Source organism: Meleagris gallopavo, chromosome 8, assembly GCF_905368555.1.
Source record: "Meleagris gallopavo chromosome 8, MGAL_WU_HG_1.1, whole genome shotgun sequence".
In the NCBI taxonomy this organism is placed as follows: domain Eukaryota; kingdom Metazoa; phylum Chordata; class Aves; order Galliformes; family Phasianidae; genus Meleagris; species Meleagris gallopavo.
The window spans coordinates 4,428,180-4,442,223 of record NC_139411.1 but is presented as its reverse complement, the minus strand read 5'-3'; the positions used below and the strand labels follow the sequence as shown (position 1 = coordinate 4,442,223).

At 40.2% G+C, this 14,044-nt stretch overlaps 1 protein-coding gene across 1 annotated transcript in view; it reads right to left on the bottom strand.

Moving 5' to 3' along the window:
* Positions 1-14,044, bottom strand: part of PTEN (phosphatase and tensin homolog) — a 46,311-nt gene that overhangs the window by 14,193 nt on the left and 18,074 nt on the right. The window contains exons 4-6 of the mRNA XM_085229516.1: positions 10,170-10,213; positions 6,556-6,794; positions 1,983-2,124 (exon numbers count right to left, since the gene is read on the bottom strand). Coding sequence (XP_085085642.1) covers positions 1,983-2,124; positions 6,556-6,794; positions 10,170-10,213 — 425 coding nt within the window. The remainder of the gene's footprint in view (positions 1-1,982; positions 2,125-6,555; positions 6,795-10,169; positions 10,214-14,044) is intronic.

The following is a 14,044-nucleotide window of genomic DNA, read 5'->3' as shown; positions in this document are numbered from 1 at the left end:
TGCAATCAGAATCACAACCATAACCTTTTTGAGCATTTGGAAAATACAGTGTGTGTCATGAGTCAAACCCTGCAAGGCAAAGAAAAAAGCTTCACGGGACATGACTTGAAATAACCTCACAGATTTCTGTATTTTGTAGCAATTTGTTCACACAACTAAAGGATTCGTAGAAAGTTGCATGTTCTTTATAGTGGAGTACAAAACAAATATATATAGTAAATTCTTGATTTTTCCTCACACATTTCCTCTCATCTCTGTGTTAGATGGAAATTCTCTTCCGTCTTTTCTCCATGCTGCAGAGCAGGCACTAATGTCAGAACAAACTGATTTCTACTCTTACACAATCAGAACTGTTAGACAAACAAGCACAAGGATAAAATTTAACAGTAATACATAAATCAATCTGCACTGACAGCAGGCTATACAGACAAAGCCCGTAAGTCCATCCTGTAAACCACCAGAGTGCCAGCCACAGTGTAGTTTTCTAAATCACAGTAACAGCTGAAGTTGTGAGGGTTTTGCTGCAGCCTGAGCAGATGTAACTTTGAAACCGCCAAGGGAAGCAAGCACGAAAGCCAGAAATATTAAATGAAATTTATTCCAAGAAATCTTCCTGCATTTACTCTTTTAGCATTTTCTGCATTTAATTGTTTCTCCTGCTTTCTGTTAGTATCAGATGTAGACTGCTCTCTAGACAACACATGGTGAACCGTATCTGCCACGCAAAAACCGCCACTGAACTGAGGAGCTGTGGGAATCTCAATTGAGATTACCTACACTATCTTGCTGAGCAGCCCGTCTTTAACATCATACTTAACTCTCTCATACCCTGGGCAATGTGAAATCTGGTATCCTTTCTTTTCTGCCTGACAGACACAACTCTGCTCTGTGACTTTAAAACAGAAGGAAGATGACAAAGGTGAAGATCAAAAAATACCATTTGTCACTAAAATCAGAGTTACATGGATGAAGAGCAACACATCGCTTTCACTTCTGAAAAAACAAATCGGTGAAAAACTGCACAGAAACATAAATGGCAGCACTATTCAGAGATGCTGAAATTGGTAGGTACTCTGTCTTCCCACGTGCTTAGCAACGCCTTGTTTATCCCGACAACCTCCTGCAAAAGCAACATGCTGGAAGTCTGGTAAGGGCAAAACAGTTAATAATGCAATAATCCATACTTCATGTAGCTTGATTTCACAAGTTTATCCACAACACTGAACTGCAGAACACACAACCTCCACACCTCTAACTCAGAGAAAGGTTTTCTGGCAGAGGCTTCCCTCTTCATCCTCCTCCCGTAAATACAGCTAGCCTGACAAGCTGCTACGTTGTTTCTTTTGTGCATTGTGCTCAGGTACCATCCTACAACAACACAAATACTGCAATTTTGATCAAAACCACAGTAGGCAATGGAATTAATTACACATTGCAGTAATCATCACATCAAAACCATTAGAAAAAAATTTCCACTGCAACAAAAAGAAAGAACATACAAAACCAGGCAGTTCCTGCTCTGTAACATAGCCCACGGAAGGGCAGAAGAGAATATGCAGTCACACTGGGAATTTCCAAGGAATCTGCTGTTCCCTATTAACACATTGCACACCAGCAAATCACACTACTTGGTCACTGGGACACATATTACTTTATAAGCCTTTGTCTAAAGAAAAATATTATTCCATAGATTAAAAAACTCACTGCGTACATACTTTCTCAAACCAACATGGGAAAAATAACCTTGCCACATTTGAAACCAATGTGCAAACAAACATTAATCAGCAATCCCCATTTCCCAAAAGTTGCTATGTTTTTAAAAACAGCTTTTTAAAAAGGTGAAGAGCAAATACCCAAATATGTTTACAATTCGTACAATCTAAGATGGCAGTAAAACAACAATACAAGTCAGTCACCCAAGAATGCACGTAACCAGCTCCAAGCCAGAGCTAATGAAGAACAAGGGAGTGCTGAGTACTTACTGCAAGTTCCGCCACTGAACATGGGAATTGTTTCAAACATCATCTTGTGAAACAGCAGTGCCACTGGTCTGTAATCAAGGTGATTCTTTAACAGGTAGCTATAGTAGTACACGTAGCGTCTCTGACTGGGAATTGTGACTCCCTAAACAAAAGGAAACAAACGTCAAAAGCACCCAGAGCATTTCCCGGCAGTCACTAATGGGACTCCTGCCCAATATCTGAGAACCTACCTAAAGGTGAATAAATCAAGAACGAAAAGGCATCTAAAGCACCCCAGTGCTCTGCGCAACACCCCTTTCACCTGTCCTGCAGTGCTTCAGAACATGTCACACACGTTAACCACCATGCAGGGAGGATGTGGGCCCCTGGTTCTCCTGGCACTTCTGTGGGAATTTCCTACACCCAGCTCAAACAGCAAAGCAAAGAACGCAGGCTTCTCTGTATCGCAAAGAGAAAGACCTCAGGGTATCAGACTTCCAGCAGCACTTTGAGCAGGAGGCCCCTGTAATTTTTAAGCACTGATACTGGAATTTCTACAGAAATGCAAGTCAAAGGAGTCTACTTTTGTTTGCTAATATCACTGTACTGACAATACCTGCAGTTACAAACGTGTTTCTGAAATGTCTTCACAAAAATCCAGAGTGGAAAGTTTCATTAATATGAGCTTGATGGCCCAACTGTTGAATGAAGGACTTCAAGTGAATTACAGCTCTGAAGTAAACGCTTGCTTTGAGAACATATAACCAAAGAAAGTTTTTATTATCAATTCTGTAATTATTTTAAGCTTTGATAATTAGTTTTAGAGCTCTTATAGCTGGTACTTTCAGGAGAAAGTGATAAAAGATAAATTTAATTCCTTACAAAATAGGTTGTATGTTTTATATCAACCCACACTATGTATTTGCAGCAGCATAATTGAGTATGCTTTCATACTAAAGCTAAATGTGAAATTGCAATAATCTGAAGATAACAGAAGTTTCTCATACATTAATCTTTTTTCACAAAGCCTGGACACAATATTCTTGTGTTACCTCCATAAGCATTTACTTCCAATACCTGCATTCCCTTGTAACAGACAGAAGTGAAGGATGGCTGGAATACTTAGAATCTTTCTGCCTTTATTTAGAAAATGTTGAATAATGTCTCCTTACCACCTCAGCTACTTAAAAATTAGATACTTCTCCCGGTATCACTTGTACAATGGTATTCTTAAGTAGCCTTATATGTGGACAATATTTGTGGTTCAGATATCATCTTGGTAGTAATTAAGAGATTCATGTCTTAAGGGAGATTCAAAGTTTTCTTAATTGGAATCTGAGCCTCATGCCCGAGTCTCAAAGCAAGAGCGCAGGGAAGCAGTTTAAGTACTTTCTCTTGAGAAGCTTATATTTCACATCTACGCTCACTGACATTTTCTGAATGGGAATCCAATGAGTTCCTCTAGTCCCTGTGCCAGAGTTTCACAATACGCTGCTGTGTGGACATCACAGAAATTGCCAGCTGCTGCTTCTGGTGCTCCTCTTGTTATAGCAAGGGCAGTAGTATGAAGAACAAGCACTTATGGAAGTAGTTCTCCCTGCTAAATCTGGAGCTTCATACCGAGCAATTGGCATTGGGTTTAGCAGAGGTTGTCACCTGGGTCTGTTGAACAAACAGCCATTGTAACGGACCAGCTCTTACACATCTGATGCTGGTTATCTGCCCTGCTGAAAGAGTCATTCTGAGACTTCCTTGCAGAAAATAATTGGTTTCTGTTTCCTGTTCAGTTACATGTAACTGCCACTACAGTCACTACTGGGAACCATTCCTAAAATGCAACAACGTGGAGGTCAAAGAACACCCTTGAATGGATCACATCCATCTTCAGCACTTGAATAAGTTCTTCCTACCTGATAACTACTCATGGAGTAGCCAGTCCTTTCTTCTGGGACTACACCACAGAGCCCTCCACAGAAGTGGGAAGAAATAAAAACCTCATCCAGCTGTAGGAAGGCAAACTGTTAGCCTTCATCATTATAGCAGGATTTTGGTGTCCGTCTTAGGGAATAAGCTAACCAGTTCAAAGTGCGGATGCAGTAGCAGCTATTTTAGAAGACTTATTTGGGGGCTTACTTCTTCCCCAGTTTTGAAATCAAGTTTCAGAAAATCATGTCTTCATATCATTCAAAGGAGAAATGAAAATTAGTGCTATTCTGCTACAGTGGTGGGGACTGATAAAAATCTTTCAGACAATGCTTTTAATCTTCCCCATTCCCTCTTTCTGAAAAAGAAACCCTTCCCTGAGGAGCTGCAGAAGTTGAAAGAGGCAGCTTAGAGGAAAAAAAAAAAAAATAAAAAAATCACCTTTTGTTTGGAGACAGTTTTTTCGGCTCAGTTCTGCAATATCCACTACCCTTCCCAGGATGACGCTGCATTGGTAAACTACCTACTATCTAGGAATTGTCCATTTGTTCTACATCTCCTGTTAGTTGTCACAAAGGCTTCTGGTGGAGCTGTTTCTCCCACCAGACACCAGGGAAAAGCTTGCTACAGAAGTACTCATGGTTGTTCTCTTGACTAATTAGTCATACTTCCTCTTGTAATTAGTAGCACTTCCTGCCAGGCTGGGTTACAAAGCCTCTCAAAAATCAATCTGCCATGCACATTAATGGCAACAGTGACTGGAGCTGTGATCTTCTCAGTTGCTATACGAAAGCTGAGCGCTTTGTGCTTGCTTTTAAAGAAAGAATATCTAGTACCTGATTAAAGCCAATTTTCTTTCATCATGTTTTGGCCCAGCAAAAATAAGAAAAAATAGTATTTTCTTGCACCTGGGCGCAAGCAGCTCTTTTGATGATCCAACTACTTTGAGTTCAGGAAGTCAGTTTATAGAGGTGTGGCAAAGCATCAAATCAGAGAGCAGCACTTTGCATGCAATACCAAAACACGTCCCAAAAGGGAAGAAAAAGCTCCCAGAATCTACACTGGAATATCGGTTTATAAACACAACTTTTACAGTCATGTGAATCACATACTGCCCATTTGCCAAATGAAGTTAACCAGGCTCAAGAGCTGGGAAAAAAAACAGCTCTTCCAGAAGAGACATCAAAACCAAAACAAAGTTGCTTGTTACAGATAATGTTTACAGCAAACCTAAACAAGGCTCTCACAATTCCTGTTTAATAAATCCTCTGTTACCTCAAACATGCTGGAGGTACCAACTGAGGTACTAATGAACAACTAACTCCTTATCCTCAAGCCACCAGTGCACAGAAATATTACACTCTTTATAGAAAGGTAAACTGAGGTACAGCATGCTTCACCATACTGCATTTTGAGCTGAGCGATTTCCACGTCATTTTATCTTCAGATAACCTGTAAGAGCAGCCTACACTGTTCACCACACAGCTCACTCCTGTTCACCATCACTCACTCCTATCAAAACCTACAAGTTTTGATGGGAAATCTTAACACTGTCTCCTTTTAAGTATGCCACCACAACCATATTCTAAGCTGGAATATCAGCTTATAAAAACAGCATACTATTTGAGTCTCATAAAAACAGCAAACTAAGTATTCACTTGCTCCTTCTAATGAATCAGCATCCAAATCCTGAAATTCCTTATACAATACTTCCACTCTCAAGTGTCTTCAAAAACGAAACTCAACTTGTTAAAAGGCCCACATGCTGTGAAATGAATACCTAATGCAAACATTGCAGGAACACAGAGAGCTCTGTACTTGAACAGGCTAAAACTGGCTCACAGAGATGATTCCCCAGGGCTGCTCTTACCAACATGTACAAGGAAACAAGGAAGATGAGCAGAGAGGCTTGCTGAAACTACCCTGCGAGGCACATCTTACTACAGTTGGGGAAGATTCCACAAAAAAAAGTATAAGTTTCCATTAATGATACATAACCATGCCAAAAAGGTGCAATCTACAATTAGCGCTAAGCCAGCCTGCGCAGCACTGACAAGGTCATAACAAAGTTCTTGCAGCCACAAACATCATTTCTCTGAGATTCCCCCACACCCCACAAACACAAGAAATTAAACATCATGAAGAAGACTGAGGTGGCCAATGCCTAGCCTCCCTTCTAATGAAAAGGGGTATTCAGCCACGGATATGCTCTTCCAGTAGGGACATTCAGCTGTAAAAAGCACTTTAATGACTGTGCATCTCAAAACATCACAGAAGTTGAGAGAACCTGAGGATCTGAATAGCTCGTCTATTCAGACAAAACAAGCTAGAATAATCCTCTTATTTGGGCTGAAAATGCTGAATGAGAAAGTTCACTCATCAACCATTTGATTCAATACAGAGCAGAATGCTATTTAAAAGGGTATTTAAAATAAACTGTCCAGATCATCTTGAACAGGAGATGGAAAAAACAGACCATTTTAGTGTTGTGATTAATTGCTTCTGCTACTTAAGAAAGCTTTTTCATTGAAAAGGACTGCAGTGATATTACAGCTAAACCAAACGAGATACCACAATTGACAGAGAACATTTCTCAAAGTATTTGACTATTCAGACCGACTAGGAAAAGCCTAAGATGCATGCAGCAAAAGAGAAGAACAAACTAACTCACCTTCTTGTCTCTGGTCCTTACTTCCCCATAGAAATCTAGGGCTTCTTGAGCCTTTAAAAACTTGCCTCGATGCAACAAATATGCACATATCATTACACCAGTTCGTCCCTTTCCAGCTTTACAGTGGATTGCTGCAACATGATTGTCATCTTCACTTAGCCATTGGTCAAGATCTTCACAAAAAGGTTTGATAAGCTCTAACTGTGGTGGGTTATGGTCTTCAAAAGGGTACTGTGCAACTGCAATGAGAAGGAGTAACTTATCAAAATCTAAAAAGGAAATCACCAAGAGCTCAACTAGACAGGTCAAATTCGTGACAAGCATGAAAAAAATAACATTCTAAATGAAAAACAGTCTTGCATACAGATTTTTATCAGATTTGTATACACAAAGAGCTTTGATTCTGCTGTTATTCAGCAACATATTGCACACTAAATACATCACATACATTTCTCTAGTGATATGTAAGCATCTTGCTGCATGAAGAGACTATTCCATAGTGCTTCTCAGGTTAGTACTACAGACTTTGCACCTCACATCATGATTTTAATGGAACTTAAGAGTGCACCGGCACAAAAAATAACATTGTGAAAACCCATTAGACAACAATTAGACTACCTGCTGAGAGAAAACAAGGCCAGGCCTCACTCACTGATCAGATGGAGAATTCTGCAGCAAAGATTCAGAGCATGGTTTGGTCTACATTGGGAACAAACACTCAGAATTTGCTCAAAGGGATTTGAAAAAAAAAAAAAGAATGGTAATTTCCATATTAAAAATGGTAATCAAAAAGATATCTTTGCAGGCACTGCAGTGTGTTTTAAGGTCAATCCATCAAATGCAGTTGTCTATTTTTTTTTTTTTTTTTGATATCCAGAGACACTCACACAGTTTTTCCATCTAGAGATGGAAAGAATTTCAAGAAAGCATTCAGGGGGAAAAAAAAAAAGAAAAAAAAAAAAGAAATCTCAGAAGAGAACAAAAATAAGCAACCAGGAGAAGGACCCAAAACCAAACCTCTGTATGACCTGCCAAATCAGATGCTAGACAATGCCAGGCTGGCTGGCAGAATTACATGGAATTGTACTAGTTTGGCCAGGAGGATTACACTTCACAAAGCACACTCCAATTCTTAATCAACAGACTTGGGATCTTAAAAATACAAGCCTGGTTCATTTTAAAATTCTCAGCTAGAAACACCATTTCCTTTTCTGGTGTTAAAAAAAAAAAAAACATTCCATTTTTTGGCATGTGTTTGTAATTGTTTTGTAAAGACTACTCTTTTGCCACAGACACAAGGCTCCTTTGATGAATCCACAAGGACTTCAAGTGCAGAAGTATAGGATAAAGTTATGGAACTGCTAAATCACCATAGCATAAGTTTGAAGCCTTTCAGAGGGATCTACAAGGACAGTTTATTCTTTCGCAGTACAGACTGTCCACTTAATCTCTCCTAGGAGAACAAAAGCCTGATCAAGTGAATAATCTGTTAAAAAAGCTTAATGAACATCTAATAAATTCTTGCATACTGAAGATCTAAATACTCTGCAAATTATCACTGCATGCAAAGTTACTCAAATGTTACTTTCTGCTGCAGATATAAGTGAATGATATTAAGAAATCCCTAAAAGAGGAAATCACTCAGGAGATAGAGTCAAAGATCTGCAGTATCTTAACTACATCCAATAATGTTCCTCTGAAGAGAAGAGACAACATAATACTAAAAGAGCTGCATGAAAAATCAAAAATAGTAACAGCTTGTTGAGAGACTTGAAATAACAGCAAACCTTGCAGGATTTTCTGCAAAGCTGAAGGAAAAAGTGTTGAAATGGGTGTACTGAAATGGTTTAGAAAGCAACCTTAGAAAACATCAATTTGCAGAGCCTTGACCTGTTTTGAAGAGGGTGCAGGTGCTCCATGGATGAAGGCTGCTAGTACTGGAAAGAGGAGAGCGTGGAGAACAGCTAACTCCTCTCTCCAAGTTCCCAGACATTGCACATAAGGAGGGAAAACCAAACCAAAAAACATGGCAAAGCCAAAGGCCACTTCCAGCGCTGGGGTACTTTGGAAACTACACAAGCTCTAGACAGAAAGTTAGTGTCCATGGACAAAGAGCTTTCAACATTTGTTTCTACATCTGATGCAAGAACATTCCAGCTGAAAATTACCATGGTGTTTCACATTCAGTATAGAAATGAAAACTTCCTTTTGAAATTACTTCGCTCCCAAAGATTTTGAAATACAATCATACTTCTGCTGCTGCTAAAAGTAAGCCCCGAGTCACAAATTTGATCGCTTACGTTAAATAATTTGGCAATGAAAGTAATAAAAAATATGAAGCTCCCTAAAACAGTGTTGTCTCATACAGAGGAACCGTAAGAAGTGGTGTCACAAACATTGCAGGTCACAATTGACTGCGAAGGGATCTAAGCACCTCCATAGTAGAAAGCATAAATTAATGCAAGCACGTGTACCAGACACGATATTAGAAGCATGTCCTTTTCATTTACACCCTCTCTCCTCTCACCCAAAGAAGTGCTCAAGCAGATCATAAGCCACCTTTTTTTTTGCCTTGTGTTTATTTAGCAAGGTTTCAGAACATTGCTATTCAACATAATTACAGCAAAGCAAGAGTGATGATTACTTCAAAAATGAAGGTTTCAATCCTTCTGTATATTCAGACATGAAAACAGCCATTAAAAGGCCATGTACTAAACAACCTGTTCACAACAAGAAGGATGTATAAATTCAGTAATTAAAAAAGCCAAGCCCTTGCTAAGGACCTAGTGTCAGCCAGCTGGAGTAAAACTCATTCATCCCCAGTTTCACGTGCAAATACCCTTCTCTCTACCCAGCCATTCTGAAGCACAACGTGAAGAGGAATTACAAGTCTCACCGCAGCGTACAGAGATGTTTCTCCACAGAAAGAAAGGTAAATCTGTACTTATTTATTACCTGGGGCATTAATATTGACAAGACAAGAACATCAGTTTCCACTTATTACAAAGGGCCTGATCAAAAGGGGTTCCTGAAAGCTTCCCCACAGGTTCTGCAAAGTGTCCAAGAGCCATCTTAACTCAAACAGGCATCTCATGGAAATTTAATTTTATTTTTATTAAAGAAACAGAAGCTATGTTTGAGATCTTCAAAAAGCTGTTGCATATGAACACTGACAATAGCTTGGTAGTGTTCTCCATTTTTATTGTACGTGATGCTTCAGCATAAAATAATAGATCTCCTTAAGCTTCACAGCTAAATTTTACAGTAAGTTTGCTGACAGAATTGAATAGAAATCTCTATGCAACTCATGCTGCAACAGTTTTTCAAACAGTAGATTTCTGATTGCCCCATTAGGCCTTGTTTTAGTTAAGAACACTGGTTTTTGAAAACATAAGGAATACACCAAGTTTCTCCAATGATTCAAACGCTACCTGACATGATTCTTTGCTCCCAAATCTCCTACATTACTATTCTGTAGTACTATTTTTAGTACTATCCTAAATGTATAGCAATGTTTTATATTACTATACATAACTATCAGCTCTACTTTAGACCATCATACAGAAAAAGTGAAATATATAGAGAAGAACACATACTAGACTGTGAATACATACCTCTGCAGTTAAATTTGGCGGTGTCATAATGTCTTTCAGCACATCTGAAAAGAAAAATAAGACAGAAGTTCAAGACATTCTCTAAGGCACTCCTAACATCTGCCACACCTCAGAGCATACAGATTAACATATCAGAAAATCATGTCGACACATCATCATTATAATCTAAAACTACAGCTAGAGACCACATACAAAAAATATATATATATTTTATTGCAGATATACAAGTCGCCCAATAAGGAATCAGTTATTTTAGTGAAAAGCAATTACTTACCCTAAAGTAACCGTGGTCCATCAGTGATTTAGTCACTGTGACTCTCAATGGAGACATTCATGCAAGTAATGCTTATTTTTAAACGCAGTAGGTTTAACTATTCTACCCACTCAACCAGCTTTAAAGCTCCCACATGAGCAAACAGAGGATGGCTATAACCTTCATCCAATTTTCTCTGAACTCAAAACACATGTCAAGACACCTTCGCAGCAACAAGCAACCTAGGGCTTATGGTAGTCGCAAGGACATTCAGAAGATACTCAGCTAGAGCAACCTACATAAGGACTCTTCCATCAATTACAGAATCATGATACAATCACCAATAGTATCTGAAAGCACGACTGAATGGTAATACACATCAATTATACCAAATAGATTGCAGTACAGATCTCCAACGTGGTATTTTTTCTTGGACTTGCACTAATACCTGCTCTACTATGCCGTATGAGATCCAGCCTAGCTAGCTACTAGCAAAACAAATCACATGATCTCAGTTGCGTAGGATGACACGTCTGGGGATGAGCATCACCAATTGGATATAAAGGAACTAGCCAAAATGGAAATGAGCTAAAGCTGATATTGGAGGTAAGGGGAAAGAAAGTAAGAACAGCATGCCCTCTGCAATCTTCCTTAGAAATCACTTTCTGCAGGAAAAGCGTTGTGTCCCTACACAATGCAAGTGAAAATGAACTTCAGGAGGAAAGGCAAGAACAACTCCTTCACAAAACAACAGGACTCTAACTTGAAACAATGACTGGAAGTAATTTCAGTAGAGAAAACACATCTAGGTCTTCCATTCTGATTGTAACCTGTATTTTTCATAGGGTTCAAACATCCCCCGCAGCTTCAGGACTAGTATGACCTTATCTTTCCTTTGGTAAATACATTATGAGTGCAGCCTTTGAAGCAGTATAGAGCTTACTTGACACTTTCAGACATGAAAATGCAGACTTTCAGGCTCTTTCTGTACGACTATTTCACCTAGCCTGAGTCTTACAGGCACTGAAATGAGCTTGGTCCACAAAACTCAGACAACCAGGGATAGAGACGTATCTGCTGGGACTGCACTCAGCTAATTGCAGCATCACAGAATACCCTGAGTTGAAGGGACCGCAAGGATCATTGAGACTAACTCCCAGTTCTACCACAGCATCATCCAAATCCAAACCCTATGTGTGAGAGCAGTGCTCAAACACTCCCTGAGCTCCGGCCCTCAGGGTTGCACCCACTGCCCTGCACAGCCCGTTCCGTGCCCACCACCCTCTGCTGCAGCCCCTTTCCCTCACCCCCAGCTGCCCCTGCCCTGACGCAGCTCCATGCCGTTCCCTCGGCCGGTCGCCATCACACAGAGCAGAGCTCAGCGCTGCCCCTGCGCTCCCTGTGAGGAGCTGCAGCCGCCACGAGGCCTCCCTTCAGCTCCTCTGCTCTGGGCCAGACAAGACCCAGGACCTCAGCTGCTCCTCACACCTCCTGCCCTCCGGGCCCTTTCCCATCACCGCAGCCCTTCTCTGGATGCTCTCCAATAGCTTTACATCCATCTGATATTGTAAAGCCCAAACCTGCACCCGGCGCTCAAGGTGCAGCTGCACCAGCACAAGGCAGAGCAGGATAAGCCCTCCTCTCACCCACTGGCAGTGCTGGGCCCGATGCAAACCCAGGGTATGGCTGCCAGGGCACACTGCTGGCTCAGATCCAACCTGCTTCAGCCAAAACCCCCAGATTGCTTTCCATGAGACTGCTCTTCAGCCTCTCATTCCCCAGTCCATACATACAGCCAGGGTCATTGTGCCCCAGGGACAGTGATTTCCTTTTTCTGCACTGCTGAGCCTTCCTGGGTCCAGCCTTTGCTAGGCAAAAAGCCAGGTGGTTTCTACAGCTCTGATCACATTGCTGACACTTTCCCTGGGTCAGAAGTGACATGAAGCAGACTGAGTGGCAGGTGTGTCTCAAAGAACTATTATCTGCAGTCGAACCTTCAAGAAGAAAGGTCAGACCCTGGATGTATGCCCAAGATGTAGTCAGCCATCAGCCACGCTGGGCAAAGGACTGATATAAGTTAGTCAGTATCTGAACTTTGGAAGCAGAATCTGCTAGGAAGCAAAGCAATTAACACAAAGCATCTCATCCAACTGCGCTCTTCATTAATCTTCCTTTTAAAGAAGCACCCAGTTCAAAGGAATAGTATGAGATGAAACTTCAAAACATAAAAAGAATCCACATATGGGCAAAAAAGCCTTCAAATTGCAAAGTTTGAAAGAGTAGCAAGTAGAATACCATAAGGGATAAAAAAGAGTTTTGTTGATACCAAGGATAGAAACTGAGCACAGAACATAGCCATGTTACTCTCTATGCCCTCATATGGGAGCTGTACACAACACAGGAGAAACGTAGAGCTCCAGGCACAGCCCTCTAAAACATACTCCCCTTTCCTCGCACGGAACACATGCTACCCGTGTTTGAGATCCCACTGGCGCGTGTTTTTGAGATGTTTCCACTGCTTAGCATTGTAAAAGCATCCATTTTCTAAACATGATGGGACCTGTAATACAGTCAGACCTCCATCTCAAACCTGCTGACAGGGCTACAGACTACTGAAAAGACAGCAGCCTATGCCAGTGCCTAACTCCCTGTACATGGAGATACAGAAATAAGCACAAAAAATGTACTTCGTTCCTTCAAGTATCTGCTTCTATTAAAGAAATACAACGGAGAAGGTGAAGGAGCAAAGAGAACAATTTGGCAGGATGCAAAGCATGAAAGCAAAACTAAATGAACATGTTAAGGTAAAGAATAATAAAAGAAAAAATAGCAGGAAGTTAAAAAGCCTACATGAGAAAACACAAGGAACAAAATGTAACAAACTGCTCAAACATTCACTAGAAGTCAAAAGCTAGAATGTGAGCATAAGGAATAAATTACGTCAGTTAAGCATCCATTCAGAAAAGTTTTAAATAAAACTGTTCAATATACGCAGCGTTATCAACTCCATGAAACAGCTACCATAAGGGATCTCAAATGTCATGAAATCACTCTGAATAACTTCCACGTAACTTCCTTAAAATCCTACCTATTGAGAAAAAAAAAGAAGTCTATTACTTACAGAGGATTGGACAAATCTACAAAGATGCTGCTTTCCGAAATACCTGAAGGCTGTAATTTGTTCTCATTTCATGACCAAACATTCCAACAGTTCACCTAATAGCATTTATTTACTTAATGTGCACAGATTTTGTGTGCACACAGATGACCTGTCTCCACAGCCACAGAAATTTTAAAAGTTGAGTTTTCCAAACAGCATTAAAAGCTTCGATCTCTTCTTGCAAGCAAGAAATTGGTGTTTCCAGGACAAAGAGAATCCATACATTTTAAAAAGATTTTTTCCTCTGTGAGAGTTTTGATCTCATGGGAAATATTTCTATTTTTGGAAGCTTCATTAGAGATTATTTTGAATTTAGCAGCAGGGAAATTGATGGAAGCTGGGAGGATTCTTGCAATTGGAAAGAATAAGAATTTTTTATACAAAAAACTTGAAGACAAAACCTTCTGATACACCTGGATAAGCTCTCTACGTAGCTGAAAATATCAGCAATGTAAGTATTAG